General features: G+C 44.1%; 1 protein-coding gene across 1 annotated transcript in view; it reads right to left on the minus strand.

Annotated features, from left to right (window-relative positions):
• LOC147435248 (histone deacetylase complex subunit SAP18-like) overlaps positions 1-13,732 on the minus strand; it is a 29,609-nt gene extending 15,877 nt beyond the window's left edge. The window contains exon 1 of the mRNA XM_086488336.1: positions 13,451-13,732. Within this exon, the coding sequence (XP_086344462.1) occupies positions 13,451-13,603 (153 nt within the window). The 5' untranslated portion in view covers positions 13,604-13,732. The remainder of the gene's footprint in view (positions 1-13,450) is intronic.
• Positions 13,733-18,846: the final 5,114 nt, after the last annotated feature.

The raw sequence follows: 18,846 nt of genomic DNA on the forward strand, positions 1-18,846 counted from the left end.
GGGTCTAGACCAGAGACGAGGGCAAGTTGGACCAGGGCGAGAGGGGACCAGACCAGCAAGGCGAGAGACTTAGACTGCACAGGCGAAGCGAAGAAACCAGCTACTCAACAGAGTGAGACTTCAGTTGAGGTCCCACCGTGATCGCCAAAATGAGAGCACCTGTAGCGCGGATAATGTGTCGTGCTCTCTACAGTGTGGGTGCCCCTCAGTGCAATGTGCGTGACAATCTCACTCAAACAAATGAAAACTCTCTCAAAAAGAATGAAACACAGAAACAACGGATAACAACACAGAAACAATGGATAACAACAGAGACACAACAGTGGACCAGAACATGTGGACTCGACTAGCTCAAAGAACCATGTACAGACTCTGGCGTGGCAGCACACTCCGCTCCAGCCCAGGACTCACAGGTACAAATGGGGTGTCGAGGCTCAGATGTGCAGGGATGGTGGAGCAATGCTCTGTGTAAGACTTCCTCTAGACGACTACGTGCAAGATAAGATAGAACTGCCCCCAAAACACGACTACTCATATGTACAACCATAAGAGCCACCAACGGCCCATAAATGTCCAGCCAGCTAAGACTATCTCCAAACTGAGTGGTGGTGGTGACCTGGCCACGATATCCACTAGACCACCGTAGGTACCCTACCACGTGTCACTCCCAGCCCAAAGGGTCCGTCCAGTGTGAACCAGACCAACTGTAGCTAACTGTCCAACTGCTTGTCCTGTGAAGTGACTGTAGCCCTGCTACACTTCCACATGCATAATCTGGAAGTGGAACATAGAAAGAATGTTTGCCTATCGCATATGCTTTTCAGATAACTTTGACTGTGTCAAGAAGTATCGCAAGGTCTGATGATCTGTTTCGACAACAATATCAGCACTTAAGAGGTAGTGCTTCCAGCTAGAAAGCGCATGAATCACGGCAAAGAGCTCTTTCTCATAGACTTGCATAGTCCTCTCTGGCCCTTGCAAAATTCGGCTTTCATAAGCTACTACCCGTCCATCTTGCATTAGCACTGCTCCGATGCTACTGCCACACGCGTCACACTGGACCACAAATGACTTCTTGAGATCTGACAAAACAATTATTGGATCTGAAGTCAACTTTTCTTTTGAGAGACTAAAAGCTGAAATCTCTTTTTGGGTCCATCTGAAAGTGACCTCTTTCTTTTGCAATGCGTGAAGAGGCGATGCTATCTCTGCAAAATTCCTGATAAACCTTCTATAGTAGGAACACAATCCCAAGAAGCTTTTGACATCGCGCACAGTCTTCAAGTCTCGCCATGTTTTGATAGCTTCAACCTTTGCGGGATCCATTCTAACACCATCCTTTGAGACTATGTGGCCAAGAAAGCTCTTCCAGGAAGAATTCACTTTTCTTAGGATTGACAAGTAAAAGCAGAAATCTCTTTTTGGGTCCATCTGAAAGTGACCTCTTTCTTTTGCAATGCGTGAAGAGGAGATGCTATCTCTGCAAAATTCCTAATAGACCTTCTATAGTAGGAACACAATGCCAAGAAGCTTCTACAATGCCAAGAAGCTTCTGACATCGTGCACAGTCTTCAAGTCTGGCCATGTTTTGATAGCTTCAACCTTTGTGGGATCCATTCTAACACCATCCTTTGAGACTATGTGGCCAAGAAAGTGGATCAATTTCAGGAAGAATTGACTTTTCGTAGGATTGACAAGTAGCCTGTGACTGCGCAGCTCTTCGAACACAATGGTCAAGTGACGCCTATGCTCCTCTTCATTCTTCGAATAGACTATCATGTCATTGAAGAATGTCCCAACAAACTGTTGATGCGAGCGGAAAATCCGGTCCATCATTCTGTTGAACATGGCAGGAGCATTTGTTAGCCCAAACGTCATCACTAGAAACTCATAAAGACCAAATGTAGTTCTAAACGTAGTCTTGTGCACATCCTCTGGCCTTATACGAATCTGATGGTACCCACTCTTAAGGTCTATCCTGCTGGAAATTGCAGCACCCTCTGAACGATCGAGAATATCATCAATTCAAGGAATAGGAAACCTATTCTTGATGGTATTCTTATTCAACGCACGGTAATCAATACACATGCGCCATGAGCCATCCTTCTTCTGCACTAGGAGCATTGGGGAGAAAAAGGGTGAAGAACTAGGCTGAATCTGTCACAAGACGGGCACCACGTGCCAATAGAAAAAAACAGACTGAACAGACTTTTAGCACTTCAATAACAACTGAACTGAAAGAGAGAGACGACACGCAACACGGAGTGGCGAAATTCCACCCCAAAGAGTATTGGCCCCAAACCTTGGCGCCCCTTTCGGTATTTCTTTATATTGCATCAACACAGTACAAGCCGGTACTCCAAACTCTGCACCTTCGCCAGGAAGCATGCAGAGAATGAGCCCTAACCCATATTTAAAGGCCCTTGGCTAAAAAGCAATTACATTGAAAAGCCTTCAAAACTCAAAAGCTCCTGGTCCAAAAGCAAAGCCAAAAAGCTACCAATGTAAATCAAGGAAATCCGTATAGCCTGCCACATCATCAACCAGCGCAATTTTTGGAAATCTCCCTGCTGCCCTTAGGGTTAGGGTTAGGGTTTCTGCAGTTTTAGGGTTTCTCACAGCAGAATTAAGGTTTGCAGGTTTTAGGATTAGGGTTTCCAGAATTAGGGTTTGCAGGTTTTAGGGTTAGGGTTTCCAGAATTAGGGTTTCAACAATTAGGGTTTCAACAATTAGGGTTTTTGGTAAAAATTAGGGTTAGGGTTTTTGCTCTCGGACAACCACGTTATCACTTTGTGACACTTCTTCTGTTACTTGTTCTTCTTAGGGTTTAGGCCTCTCGACCGGTAGCTCCGTTCTTCAGTAGGTCGACACGTCAGCAGTTTGTTACATCTCCCCTTCTTGAAAGAGAGTAATTGTCCTCGATTACAACATATCTGCAAAACAACTCAAGTTAGCTCAAAAATTTCCGAGGGACAATCAGTTTGCTCTTTTGATCAAGGAGTTAGCTTCTCCTTTCTGCTCTTTTGATCAAGGAGTTAGCTTCTCCTTTCGGCTGTTTTGATCAAGGAGTTAGCTTCTCCTTTCGTCCAGATCGGAACTCTTGATATTCCGGCGTAGTAAAATTAGTCATCACACCCGGACCGTACTGATCTTCCACGGGTGTCTTGATGCACTAAAATTACATACCCCGGCAATCTCATCCAATTAGAAATATTCAGTAGTTGGCACATCACAATGCAACACAAATGCTTACATATGGATGTTACAAGACATAGAAACATAAAGCCGCCGATGAACACTCCTCCCGCATAACCTAACAAGGTCCGGGCCGGGAGATATTCAACGACTCCCTCATCACTCCTCCTGCATAACCTAAAAAGGTCCGAGCCGGGAGATATAGAGGTCTTTTAGAACCAAACGCCCCCCAGACCGCAGCCTGCGTCGTTTGGAGGTGCTGAGAGTAACCCCTACTCAGACTTCTTACTACTCCCGCATAACCATCCGGGCCCGGGCCGGGAGTCACAACAACAATTATTTTACAAGCATACAACCAAGTGCTCCCTAGGCATCGGCTTGCGTCGTTCGGAGGTTTTCAAACATACAACGAAACGCTCCCCACACATCGGCCTGCGTTGTTCCAAGGTTCAAACAATACCAAAACAGTATTTCTCACTTCTCCACCCGGGAGTAAAATCACCAATCATTGAAACCGGTATCAAACCAGAGTCGAACAATTCAAATCAGCACCAAAACAGGTTCAAAACAGATACCATCCATTTCAAACAAATTCTAAACAGTATCACCAAACAAGATCAAACAGAACTCAAACTTAAAAAGCAATCTCAACTTCAGTCGAGCTCAAAAAGTCGACTGACTTTCCATTCTGAAACCTGCACCAAAAATTAGGGTTAGGTTCCTTCCACGAGGTCGTAGCCGAGCACAGCATGGTCCGTTAGCTCTTGGACAAACAGTGTTGCTTTGGCGGCGATGGTAGTCCCAAGATAGCAATCACACTAAACCTCCAAGGTCATCTGCTCGTGAAGAGACATCTACTGAGAGATGTCGAGAAATTTCAAAATATAATCTGCTAGGGTTTCCATGGCAAGCATAATTAGGGTTTGCAGGTTTTAGGGTTAGGGTTTTCAAAATTAGGGTTTTTGGCAGAAATTACGGTTAGGGTTTTTGCTCTCGGGCAACCACATCATCACTTTGTGACACTTCTTCTGTTACTTGTTCTTCTTAGGGTTTAGGCCCCTCGGCCGGTAGCTCCATTCTTCAGTAGGTCGAAACGTCAGCAGTGTACAGAATCAGCCCCTTCTCTAATAACTCCTCAACCTAGCCCATAATCTCTTTCTGGTGCGCCACACTAACCCTGTAGGGAGGTCTATTTGGTGGGCTACACCCTGGCACCAAATCTATCCGATGGTCCTCAGGTCTCTCTGGCGGCAGTTGCGACGGCAACGAATCAGAAAAACAATCACTAAACTTTTGCAAAAATGCTGACCTTTGTTTATCTAACACAGATAAATTTGACTGATCATTATCTGAGACGTCACGTGCAAAAATCAAGTACATAGAAAGATGATTCTTTATTACAGAAGTGATAGCAGAAGTAGATACAATAGGGACAGACTCCCCTTTGAGCTTTACATCCAAAACATGAGTTTTGTCCCTATGCTGAAGGGTGATCGTCTTGCCGAAGACATCCAGCACACCATGCACTCTGAACATCCACGGAATTCCAAGTAGCGCATCGCACCCTTCCAATGGCATGATATAAAATTCTTCTGTGTCCACATGACTGAATATGCAGACGCAGCTTTCCATAATGGGAGTAACTCACTCTGAGTGGCTAGGGCATGCCAACCCTGCCTGTGCTGTGTACCCCATCTCTTCAGCTCTGATGCCCAACTTCATAGCTAACTCAGGTGAGATAAAGTTGGCTTTGGCACCTGGATCAAAGAACAAGAGTGCCGTCTGATCCCTAACTCACTAGCATCTGTATTGGGCCTATCACCCACCATGTCTGGCACTAAACTTGTCGTGGGTTTAGGCTTCTTGCCTTTCTGGTCTTCTTTATCATCTGAGTCAGCTTGTCTTTTCCTTTGTGGACAATTGGTAGCAAAGTGACCAGGCTGCTCGCATATAAAGCATTTGTTTTCAGCCATTAGGACCTTCTTGTCCTCAAGCGACTTGCGCACAAAAGACTTCCTTTTCTGTTTCTTTGTCTGCGCTCCAGAAATCCCGGCTGAATCCTTGTCTTTGGTGGCCTTTTCTGACCTCTGTGACGCTTCAGGAGCCGTTTTCACAAAGGGCTTCTTCACTGAATTTTGCTGCCTTCTTTCTCGTTGCTCGGAACTCACTGTCCTCTCCTTTCAACAAGGCAAGACCAGTGTTAGCAACTTCCATAAGCTGAGTGAGGGTAGCCACTCCGTTCTTGGTACAGTAATCGCGAAGCCCTTTAGGCAGCCCACAACAGTACTTCTCTATCTGCTTTGTCAATGGCACAAATCTGTAGGAGGTCACTGAGAGTAACGCTTTACAAAACCTCCGATTGTACTCCAGCAAGCTCTTGCATGTAGCCGAAGTAAGCTGGTGCCAATCTGTCATGACGTTGGCTTCAAATTCATTTGAGAGCCAAGCAGATGCAAACATTTTCTTGAAGTAAACCCAAGTGGCGGGTGCCTGTCTTCGAAGCCACTGAAAGTGCTAAACTTTACAACTGCACCACCTTCTTTGTAAGCTTTCGGCTTCTCCAGTGCCCCCAAGTTGTGATAAGGAATGGTCTGCAACATGGGCACTCTAGTAGGCATGATCGGCACATCTTGGCCATTCACATCAGAGGTGCAATATCTGGCTCTGCTGTCCAGAAAAACCAGCCATGCCAAAATGACCCTGTGGCACCCCAGACTGGCCCTGGTTGCACTGAAAACCCTACTGCTGCCGATGCTACCATACATGGGGTTTGGCATCATGCCTTGCATACCTCCAAACACCGTTCCTGGCATGTACGGCTAACTTCCAGGCGCATAGCCAGCCATACTTTGGAACATTGATCCACCCCCGAAATACCCAGGATGTACCGTGGGTGGTGGAAAAACTGGGTGCCACAGACTCGTCACATGAAACCGGTCCGTAGGGCGGTAGATGTTAGCTTTCACCCGATCTTTAACACTTGGACTTTACGACACGAAGCAATGACTTATAAAGGAACCTGTAACTGAGAGTGGAATTACACTTCAAAACAAAAGCACAACCAGGAAGCTAGAATGCTCCCAGGCAAACAGCGACACCTGTAGGCCCCAAAGGTTGGCGCCCCTTTCGGTATTTCTTTATTCTTTAACAGAAGGAATAAAACCTGTGATTTCCTGCAGGCTGTCCCGTACAATCCGGGCTGAAATCCATCTGCTCTAGCCCGATTTCAGCAGCATAACTGTACTAGGATGCTTCACAGTCAGTATCCCCACGCAATAGATGACTTTCCCGACGCATACTGACACTTTGCAAAACTTGGCGAGAATCTGCAGCACGCTGAATTCTCTGTTTTCTGCCCCGAAAATGCGTCAGATCACCTCTACATCGGTCCCCTCGCGTCCCCGAACCTTCTGGGGTATTAGGGATCGTTTAGGGCTTTCAAGAGGGGGCTATGTCACGAGTCTGTGGCAACTTTACTTGTTGATTTCTTTTCGGGGGGATGTTACTTGACTTGTTTTAAAGCACCCCTCTCGAAATGCCAATGCCCGAGTTGCATGGTGTGAGGCGGATAGTGAGAGTCTAGGCCGGACAGCCAATGAGCATTGAAGTTGGGCAAATGGACTAAGGTTAGCCACGATGGGGCTACGAGTGTAAATCACTTGATAGCTGGCTGACATTGCATTTTTCGATGTGGTTACAATGGTGATTGATGGTCAGATGACCAGTGTGAGTGCCACGGAAGCATCTCCTAAAATTTAGGAAACTGCTATTTTAAACATGAAAATGTGTTTGCCTCATTACCTCCGGTATGACAAGGGGAACATTTTATTACTCAGCCGCGAAGTCAACTGGGCAACCGATCGGGAGATTTTTAGGCGGCAACCCCGAAACGGGAAAATGCGTGTAATTGTGCCAAGTGGCACATTTCTGTGCACTTTCCTCATGCAAGAGAAGGTAGCGCTGAATTTATAGCTGGGAGGCTCATTTTGGAGTTCCGTGTCACAGGTTAAGAGCTATGGAGTGCTTCCTTTCCCTCTTATGTACAATGCGGTGCCAGGAGTGATGCCCTGCACGCTACGTATTGCTCTCTCTCTCCCCTATGAGCAGTTATGTTATGCCCCTCAAGTGGGCTTCTCATTTGACCAATGTACAGTTGTGTGGGTTCATGCGCGATTGCCGAGGCAAGAGCCTCTTGCACAGGTATTGGATTAGCTAGTGGCGAATCTCTCGCAGGTACAGATGAATTCGGAGAGGTTTCACGTGTGAAGTCTCGTCTGATTCAAAGGGCAAGTAGCCCTACAGGTGCGGGAGCTCGAGGACTTGCTACGGATGCGACCGGCACGCGAAACAGGGAATTACAGCCTGCTGTGTATTTTTGCAGGTTTAGGATTTCGGCCCTAAACGGTCCCTAATACCCCCAGGAGGTTCGGGGACCCGAGGGGACCGCTGTAGAGTTGATCTGACGCATCTTGGGGCAGAAAACAGAGAATTCAGCGTGCTGCAGATTCTCGCTAGGTTTTGCAAAGTGTCCGTATGCGTCGGGAAAGTCATCTATTGCGTGGGGATACTGACTGTGAAGCATCCTAGTACAGTTATGCTGCCGAAGTCGGGCTAGAACAGATGGATTTCAGCCCGGATTGTGCGGGACAGCTTGCAGGAAATCACAGGTTTTATTCCTTCTGTTAAAGAATAAAGAAATACCGAAAGGGGTGCCAACCTTTGGGGCCTACAGGTGTCGCTGTCTGCCTAGGAGCATTCTAGCTTCCTCGCCGTGTTTTTGTTTTGAAGTGTAATTCCACTCTCAGTTACAGGTTCCTTTTTAAGTCATTGCTTTGTGTCGTAAAGTCCAAGTGTTAAAGATCGGGTGAAAGCTAACGTCTACCGCCCTACAGGCCGGTTTCCAATGTGAACCATAAATAATCTGACATATTGACTTTCGCGTCATTATTTTAATTCATAATGTATTATTTTTCCAATAATCCAAATGCAGGTGCTCAAAAGCTGCCACCATAAATCACAGAAAGCCATACAGCTCTGCCACATCATCAAGCCAACAGAAATCCGTACAATCTGTCACGTCAGCAGTCAGCGTAAAATCCGGAAATCCTTACAACAGCTGTCACATCATCAGCTCGCAAATTAGCCTGTGTGTGTGTGTGTGCACTGAGTCTAGCTTTTTAATGCCTTTATGTCACTTGAGCCCCATCGGACGGGGTCCCATAAGTTGGTGGGAGCTTCTTCCGCTTCTTCTTCTTCTATTGCTTCTGCTTCTTTGGGTTTAGGCTCCTCGGCAGAGATATGAAGGTTGGCTCCGTTCTTGAGTGACTCGACATGTCAGCAGTTTGTGGCATCCCCCCTACTTGAAAGAAAGTAATCGTCCGCGATTACAACATAACTGCAAAACAACTCAAGTTAGCAGTCCCGAGGGACATTCCGAGGACAATCAGTTTTCTCATTCCAAATCGAAGCTCTTGATTTCCTGGGTCATTGCTTTCCCAGAAGAATCTCATCCGATAAGGAGTCTTATTCCAGATAGGAACTCTTGATATCCTAGGTCCTTGACTTCCAAGAAGTATCTCATCCAATAAGGAATATTCAGTGGGTGGCACATCACAATGCAACACAAATGCTCACATATGCATGTTACAAGACATATAAACATAAAGTCGCCAATGAACACTCCCCCCGCAAATAACCATCTAGGTCCGGGCCATGAGCTGTTCAACGACTCCCTCATCACTCCTCCCGCAAATAACCTAAAAAGGTCCAGGCCATGAGATATAGAGGCCTTTTACAACCAAACGCCCCCCAGACCGCAGCCTGCGTCGTTGGAGAGTAACCATTGCTTAGACTTCTTAATACTCCTCTTGCATAACCATCCAGATTCGGGCCGAGAGTAACAACAACAATATTTTTTTCAAGCATTCAATACTCCCCTCGCAAATAACCACAAGGGTCCGGGCCATGAGTATGTGTAAGCATTCTCAAACACCATTTCTCAATACTCGACCCGGGAGTAAATCACCAAGCATTGAAATCAGCATTCAAACCAGAGTCAAACAGTTCAAATCGGCACCAAGACAAGTTTAAAACAGATACCATCCATTTCAAACAAACCCCAAACAGGATCACCAAGCAAGTTCTCAAACAGATTCTCAAACAAAATTCAAACTTAAAAAGCAATCTCGATATCACCCGAGCTCGAAAAGTCAACTGACTTTTCCATCCTGAAGCCTGCACCAAAAATTAGGGTTAGATTCCTTCTATAAGGTCGTAGCCGACCGCACCATGGTCCATAAGCTCTTGGACAAACAATGTTCCTGTGGCGATGATGATAGTCCCAAGACATAGCGGACCTCCAAGGTTATCAACTCGAGAAGAGACACCTGGTAAGAGATGTCCAAAAATTTAAAGTCGTAATCTGCTAGGGTTTCCGTGGCAAGCATTTCAGGATACCCCACTCTGCTAGAAGCTGCCAAAAACCATGTAACATCGGGCAACATTTTCTTGAAAGCTTGCCGAGTCCTTGGAGTGTGCGGCTTAATAGCTATAGAGATCCACCACTGCATGGCACTGCCTCTGAGAAAACCGACAACTCGAAAAAAAGTTTTGATCCTTCTCTACAAGTGATCTTTATGGCTTATGCCCTGTAAGACATGAGCGATGAAGACGGGAGCGCGCCCGATGCGCGATGAAGTAAGGGTGGGAGTGGCTAATAAGTCTAGGGTCGGGACACAAAGATTCTTCAAATTCAATTCCAGTAGACTTTGGAAGCGCCGATTTGCTCTGCCTGCTCTTTGGTGGGACCGGTATGCTTTCAGAAAAGGACACGCTTGAAGCTCTGATAGCACTGTCACAAGACGGGCGCCACGTGCCAATAGAAAAGAACAGACTGAACAGACTTTTAGCACTTCAATAACAACTGAACTGAAAGAGAGAGAGAGAGAGCACACGGAGTGGCGGAATTCCACCTTGCAGAGTACTGGCCCCAAACCTTGGGGCCCCTTTTGGTATTTCTTTATACTACTTGAACTCAATGCCGATACTCGCACTCTGCACCTTCTCACCGAAGCGTGCCAGAGAATGAGCCCTCTGCACATATTTAAAGGCCCTTGGTCTCAAAAGCATCTGGTCCAAAAGCTCACAAGCTGCCAACGTAGATCATGAAATCCATACAGCTCTGCCACACCACCAGCCAGCGTGAAATGCGGAAATCCATACAATCTGCCATGTCGACAAGCCAACGTAAAATCCAAAAATCCGTAGAACTGCCACATCATCAGCTCGCAAACTAGCCTGTGTTTGTGATTACAGCATATCTGCAAGACAACTCAAGTTCAATCGAAAATTTCTCAGGGTCATTTCGAGGGACATTCCGAGAGACAATTCGAGGGACAATCAGTTTTCTCAATCGAGATCGAAGCTCTTGATATTCTGGGTCGTTGGTTTCCCAGAAGTATCTCATCTAGTAAGAAGTTTCGATCCATATTGGAGCTCTTGATATCCGGGGTCATTGGTTTCCCAGAAGTATCTCATCCAACAAGGAATATTCAATGGTTGGCACATCACAATGCAACACAAATGCTCACATATGCATGTTACAAGACACAACGAGCAACGCCGCTGAGCACTCACTCAACGACTACCTCATCACTCCCCCCGCAAATAACCTAAAAAGGTCTGGGCCATGAGATCAGAGGACCCATACAACCAAACACTCCCCAGACCGCAGAGCCTGCGTCGCTCGAAGGTTGCGTCGCTCGAAGGTTCAAGCATACAACCAAACACTCCCCACACATCCCATTCACGTCGTTCGGAGGTTTTCCAGCATACAACGAAACGCTCCCCAAACATCCCATCTTTGCCGTTTCAAGGTTTTCAAGCATACAACGAAACGCTCCCCAGACATACCGTCTGCGTCGTTTCGAGGTTCAGTGTCACCAAAAGGTGTATTTTTCATGCTGTCTTCTCTCTAAATATGTACTACATGTTTTAGTTATTTTATTTTTAATTGTTTTCCCAGAACCCCTTGAAAAGATGCAAGTGGACATTGCATGGTGTCACGAGGACATGGCAGTTGTTAACTATGTCACGAGGACGTGGCAACTGCTAACCTTAGTTGTTGGTTTCTTTCCAATTATTTTTGTTTTATTTTTGAGACCCTCTTTTTGAAGTAGCAAACGGTCAGACATTGTATGGCCAATGTGAACGGTAGTTTCACCCGCAGACGGAAAGTGGTTGGCACTGGAATTCGTATAGTAAGAGGATGTCTAGGCTCATAGCAAGATCATGTAGGTCCCCCCATCGCACTTAGCAAGTTGGTGGATACTAGGAAGTGAACTCAATAAAGGCACAAAGTCAAGGTGGGACTACCAACAAAAAGTATCCGACAGTTGGGCCACATTGCACTTTTGGATGCGGTCCCAATGAGGATGGATGGTCAGATGACCAGTGGGAGCCCAACGGAAGCATCTTCCAAAAATTAGAAAACCGCTATTTTGGGCCATGAAATGTGTTTGCGTCATTACCTTCGGTATGACAAGGGGAACATTTAACAACTCTGCCGCGAAGTCAACTGGGCAACCAGTCGGGAGATTTTTAGGTGGCAACCCCGAAACGGGAAATGGCTTGTAATCGCGCCAAGTGGCACTTTTTCATACACTTGCCTCACAAAGAAAAAAGGGTGCTGGATTTTATGCTGGGAAAGGCCTCATTTGCAAACTGTTTACAGGTTGAGAGCTATGGAGTGCTTTCTTTCCCTCTCATGTACAGTGTGGTGCTAGTAGTGATGCCTTGCACGCTACACACTGCTCTCTCTCTCTCTCCCCTACGTGCAGTTATGTGATGCTCCACAAGAGGGCTCTTCGTTTGACTGATGTACAGCTGTGTGGTTTCATGCTTTTGTGCTAAGGCAAGAGCCTCCTTGAGGAGGAACAGGGGTAGCTAGCTGCTACTCCAAAGCAGGCACCGGTGAGGGTCATAACCTCACCGTACAGGTGCGAATTCAACGTTGTGTATGCACTATAAATTGACTGTTTTTCAGCCATACGGTTGCAGAACCCTTGGAATCGTGCCCCACTGGTGGCAGAGGACAGCTAGGGGACTGTTTGGGGCTGAAAACAGAGCAAAAACCAATAAATACAGCGTGCTGAATTTACTGTTTTTGGGAAGGAATCACAGGGTATACGTCAATGGAAGTAAGCTCTAGCAGGGGAATTGGTTTCGCGCAAGTTTCGGGGTTGTTATGCTGCCGAAATTTGGCCAAAACTGGTAGTATGTAGCGGGATTCAAGTAAAGGATTCCCATGACTCTACTTTGTAATTTACCCGCTCAAAGTATAAAGAAATACCAAAAGGGGGCGCCAATTTTGGGGCCTGCAGGTTATTGGCGTCTACTCGGAGCATTCTAGCTTCCGAGCTATGTATGTGCTTGAGTGTTAATTCCCGTCGCAAGTTTCCTTTGCAAAGTGCTGTGTGTGTGTGTGTTTAAAGTAAAGAATTTCAGGTGAAAGCCAAAGCCTATAAATTTCATTATTGTTCGCAATGGATGCAACCGGAGGACATCTTCCCATCTGCAAGCACTTTTGTCTACGTGCTCAATGCATGTAGTGACTCTAGTCAATCAAATTAAGGACAAACATAATTTAATACCATGAGCCAACATTGCACCCAACAAAGAAAACAATACTTGGCACGGTTTATCTTTCTCTGAAGTGGAAAGCTGTTTGACAAAGCTATGAAATTAATTATGATGTGCCATCAGGTGATCATCCTCTTGTTTGGTTTTCTCTCTGAGGTATGAAGCTAGAAAGCTTTTCCTTTGAGCAGACCAAAGAAATAAGGTAGCACTTGTATCCACAAAGCACACATCCAAGCATCTACAAGATCGCAAACTTAAAGGCTATTCTCGAAATATAAATTTGGGTTCTTTCCAAACATGTTTGCTTCGTTTGCATAGTCAGAACTTTGACCTTGCTTCTGCAATAGCCAGGAACCTCTGGCTATTTTGGCGAATGCCGAGCGTAGTTTTCTAGTTTTTAAATAAGTGATTTTACTCATGTACCGCAATAATTTGATTTGATTTGGCAACATTAGTTTGAAAATTTTGAACAGTATGTGTCAACAATTTAGTAAGCGCATGATGCAATGAAACGTTATCATTATCTATCCTATATTTATTCAAGTCTCTCTCTCTCTCTCTCTCTCTCTCTCTCTCTCTCTCTCTCTCTCTCTCTCTCTCTCTCTCTACCTCTACCTTTTCCCTGTCAACAGGCCGTTGTGGTCCTCTTCGCATGGGGGGGTGGGGATGCGGAGGAGGGAGGAGAGAAAGAGCCGGTGGAGGAGGCCTGGTCCTCTCCACGAGTCCTGTTGCTGCCAGCTCGCTAGCGCTTCGTGCTGCAACGGACATCTTTTTCGAGAATCAAGAAAGCTTCTAATCTTGCAATTTTTAAGCTAGGCGTCGTGATTGCGCTTCGCCGTCAGATCCCAGTGAACAGTTCCAGGGTAAAAGTGCCTTGAGGCTTCCAAGTGAAAGGCAAAAATACTTCTGCCCGTCAAATGCAGGATAGGATATTCAAGTAGCTCTTCTAATTTTTGTCTAAATATAGCTCAATGAAGGGTTGAGAAAATTTACCCTTCAAATGAATGATAAAAATCACACTTCAAAAATGAGCCTTGATCTGGTAAACTACAGTTTACTCGTAGCTTACTGGCACGACAAGACTAATTGACACTCAATCTCCAGGAGAGATCAAGGGTGTGGAGATAAGCTACATCCAAGGCCGCCACGTGGACAAGGGGAATGATTCGATGGGGCACTGGCGTTCAAACTCACCACCATGAGCCTACTAGGTGCTCACCTAACCAATAAGCTATTGCTCGCGACTTGATGAACATAGGATGAATAGAAAACATACAATAAATGGCGGGTTTTGATGTTTTTGACGGTCATACAAGGGTCACATACAGATCACACCCCACGTGTAGCTCACATAAGGATCACAGTGTGATTATAGCAAGATCACATTGTGATCACATCACAAAATGATCACATTGTGATCACAAGAGTGCACATCCACAATCTGACGGCATAGATGAGCGTCGCCCATGCCTTCTGACATGGACCATTAATCCACATTGTGGAGGTCCCTGTCAATTAGTCATGGGGCATGGCTCCCGTACGAATTAGTAGCAAAGTTATGTAGATAGTATCTCCCCCATCCATCTAATATATACAAGTGGCTACAAAAATATTTTGAAAGGTTGATCGCAAAGAAAAATAAAAAGCTTTTTTAGTAGTGTTTTCCATGTGCATTGACAACCATAGAAGAGTTTGTGAGGCCGGAGACCTTGGTGGCATCGCTCTTGTGTTTTAAAATACAACTCTTGCAGGAGTTGGGTGAATGAGAGCACAAAAATTATGTGCAAACTCTTCCTACCTTGAAGGTGTTTGAAGAATTTCATATGTGTCATGTAGGAAATAGACGATGGAATATGTTATCCTTGCATAATAGTTTACATGCCCTTGAATACCCATGACTAATAAAAATATTCCAAAGGCGTCTCTCAAAAAGCTATAGAACTTTCCACCACTAGCTTCGTCTTCAAGAAACTCAAATATACTTTTAGCTACATATTCATAACTCATACTAAGCCTTTGTTCTACCTATTATAGCAGCTCCAAGGGTTCAAGGTGTTGCATTCCCATCTGCTAGTTCCATTTATGAGCAAAAGTAAAGCCCTTACAAGATAAGCTCAAACCATGCAATACCTGAGTATTTTTCAATTCAACAAGTGGATTTTTCAACAAGCTACTTTGCAGCAAGTGTCTTATTCAACAAGCTATTTTTCAACAAGTGGCTTCTTCAACAAGCTACTTCCAGCAAGTTACTTTTTCACCTTACCCTTATTCTTTCTTTGTTTTCTTACGCAAATTTTATTTTTTCTTGAGATAAAACTAATATCCCACGCATTGGTTATATCCACGTTCCCATGGTGAAAACCGAAAGTGTCTCGTGGATAGCTTTGCATTGGTTATATCCACGTTCCCATGGTTAAAACCGAAAGCGTCTCGTGGGTAGCTCGGGTGCTTGACTATAGATCAAATTTACTCGATCGTATTCAAAAAGTCGGCGGCTTAGATATGTCATCAGGAGTAAGGTCTAAGAGGAGGACCTTACAAACACTATGCAAATATAAGATGGCCCAGGAATTTATGTATTGCTGGTACTTTCTCCTCAACTCCCAAAATTCCAATCTACAAGTCTGATATCAACTCACCATTAGTAACAAAATAGAAAGATAGCCCAGTAATTACCCATTACGCTCCAACTATCCCAATTGTAGTTGACCACATACAACAAGAGGGTGCCCAGTGTCGTAACATCCCTTTCTCCAAGGATAGGGACTATCCTCAGTTGCTCAATAGAGAATTAGTTGGACCATTAGTGATAAAAGGTGTGAAGAAGATCTTAAGAGATTTGGAGAAAAAAAAATCAGGTATCCCTTTAGCACCTTCTCTAGGGTGGCATTTAAAATTCAAAAGATAACGATTATGAACCATGCCAGTGCGTGGAGTGGTGGTTTTATGATCAACTATTTGGTCAGGAAAGAGTTTCTCTTATTGATTTACAAGTGTGGATGGTTCTTCATTATGATGTGTAGGTAGGGTCCTCGAAAGAGTCGTAATAAACCTCTGTGAAATGCATTGTGAATGTGCTAGTGTGAAGGTAATTAGCAATTAAATACATTACAATGTTAGGTATCATGTTTAAATATGCTTGGACGTTACCATAACCCAAAATATAGTGACTATCCAAGCATGAGCTTGATGGCACGGAGAATTGACAAAATTTTAACAGTCTAGCCTATCCTGTATTCAAACGAGAGAAGAGACACAAAGAGTGTCCACAAAATGGGAATATCAAAAAGGAAAAACTTCACCCAAAAATTCATTTACCTCTCATGAGACTAGTAGTATGATGTTACACTGTAGAGAATCAAAACATATGCAGTACCTTATTTTCTTGTTGATAAAATTTGGGTGGCCAACTTTGCAGTTCAATAGAAACCTCACCTTTTGTGTGGAAATAAGGTCGGAAAGAGTTCTGAAAAGAACTCAATCAATGAGAAGCGACAGTGCTGAGTGCTCAGAGGTTGATGGCGACCCTGGTACCGCCTCTTCCTCGACTTGTGAGCATGAAGGATAACCAGTTCAAGAGCTTTGGGTGACCACTTTGATGGTTGCTAGGCTCAATTTGGTGGAGGTCTAAGTCAAGCCATATGTGTGTGTAAGGGTTGGTCACACAGAGTTTCAGAAAGGTAGTCGAGTATTACTTCAACGCTTTGAAAACTATATTTCCATATTGTCGGCTATCTTCGATCGGAGCTTGCAACATGGAGTGAGATGTCACGAATAATCCTTGTAGCTTCCAATCTCTCAATTGGAGCCTTGATCTCCCATCTCTTCTACACTTAATCTAGAATCATCACTTTCCAAGCTCCCTTTTTCAATGTCGAACCGGAATCAATGATTGACTCAAACAAGTCCTTCAAGATTTGATTCCTTTCTTTCCTAGTCGTATATTGATGGTCGTTAAGCAGAATTGATGGGCCGTTTTCCAATTAATTGTTGACTAGCCTTGATTTGCAAACTTGATATTGCAAATTTTAAAATCAATCCTTAAAATTTGTTTTCACTCGCCGATTTTCTTCAAACCAGAAGCTTTGATACCAATGTTGGGGTCAAGGGTGGGCTTCCACTCCACCCTTGGCCGTGAAATATAACCATTGACCTTGCCATGTGGAGAAGGGAAAAAAAAAAGAGAGACGGAAGGGTTGATGTTGACTGACATAGTGAGAAGGGATGGAGATGTTGACATATCTACACATAATAGTACATAGAGAAAAGAAGGGCACAAACTCTTACATGAAAAAGGATGGCATGGAGAAGCTCCATAGCCCTAGACATAGGGTAAGAGAGGGAAAAGGGAAAAATTGAGAGCATCTACAGAAGAATAGCTTAAAGATTGTATAGCCCCAAACTCCACGGCACCTCTAGTGGAGTTTGGTATTTGATATTTTATATTACTCTTTGGTGCCATGCTCGATTTGATGGAGGTCGAAGTCAAGCCGTATGTGTGTCTAAGGGTTGGTCACACAAGATTTCAAAAAGGTAGCCAAGTACTACTTCAACAGTTTGAAAGCTATATTTCAATATTTCCACTATCTTTGATCGGAGCTTGCAACATAGAGTGAGATGTCATGGGTAATCCTTGAAGCTTTCAATCTGAGCCTTGATCTCCCATCTCTTCTACATTTAAGCCAAAATTGTCACTTTCCAAGCTCCCTTTTTCGATGTGGAACCAAAATCACCGATTGACTTAAACGAATTCTTCAAGCTGTGATTCTTTTCTTCCCTTGTGGAATCCTTATGGTAGTTAAGCGGAATTGATGGTTTGTTTTTTAATTAATTGCCAATTAGACTTGATTTGCAAACTAGATTCTGCAAATTTGATAATTGATCCTTAAAATTTATTTTCGATTGTTAATTTTCTTCAAACCAGAAGCTCTGATACCACTGTTGGGATCAAGGGTGGGCTTCCTTCCATCCTTGTCCATGAAATACAACCATTGACCTTTCATGTGGAGAAGGAAAAAGAGAGAGATAGAAGGGTTGATGTTGATATATCTACACATAAGAGTACAAAGAGAAAAAAAAGGGGCAAAATTCTACACACAAGAGGATGACACAGAGAAGCTTCATAGCCCAATACATAGGTTAAGAGAGGGAAAAGGGAAAAATTGAGAGCATCTACACAAGAATGGATTAAAGATCGTACCCCCAAACTCCATGGCATCTCTTGTGAAGTTTGGTTTTTAACATTGGATATTACCTGTTGGTGCCAAAGAAGTTCCACTTCACTTATGAGTTGAGCATATCACATATTGCATGACCCTCTAAAGGTGAGTTCTCACTATCTTATTTACAAAAAGCAGCAATAGTGGCTTACTGATAAAAGATCTAAAACACTGTCCAAATATAAAATGGTCGAGGAATTTATTTATTGCCAACGCCTTCTTCTAAACTCCTAGAATTAAAATTCAAGAGTCATCAACTCACCATTAGAACAAAATAGAAAGATAGCATAGTAATATTCGTTACGCTCCAGCTATCCCAATTGTAGGGGACCACATACAACATGAGGGTGCCCAGCCTCGTAACATCCCTTACTCAAGGGATAGCAATTGTCCTCAGTTGCTCAAAAGAGAATTAGTTGGACCATCAGTGTGACAAAAGGTGTGAAAAAGATTTGCAAGTTTTGAAAGAAAAAGAAAGAATCCATTTAGCATCTTCTCTAGGGTGGCATTTGAAAGTCAAAAGATAACGATTATGAACCATGTCAGTGTGTGCAGTGGTGGTTTCATGATCGACTATTTGGTTAGGAATGAGTTACTCTTCTTGATTTACAAGTGTGGATGGTTCTTCATTATGAATGTGTAGCTAGGGGTCCTCGAAAGAGTCATAATAAACCACTGTGAAATGCATTATGAATGTGCCAGTGGGAAGGTGATTAACTATAAAATACATTACAAGGTCAGGTATCATGTTTGGATATGCTTGGGCATTACACCATAACCCAAAATATAATG

This window comes from Adiantum capillus-veneris, chromosome 18, assembly GCF_014529385.1.
Source record: "Adiantum capillus-veneris isolate H3 chromosome 18, ASM1452938v2, whole genome shotgun sequence".
Classification (NCBI taxonomy): Eukaryota; Viridiplantae; Streptophyta; class Polypodiopsida; order Polypodiales; family Pteridaceae; genus Adiantum; species Adiantum capillus-veneris.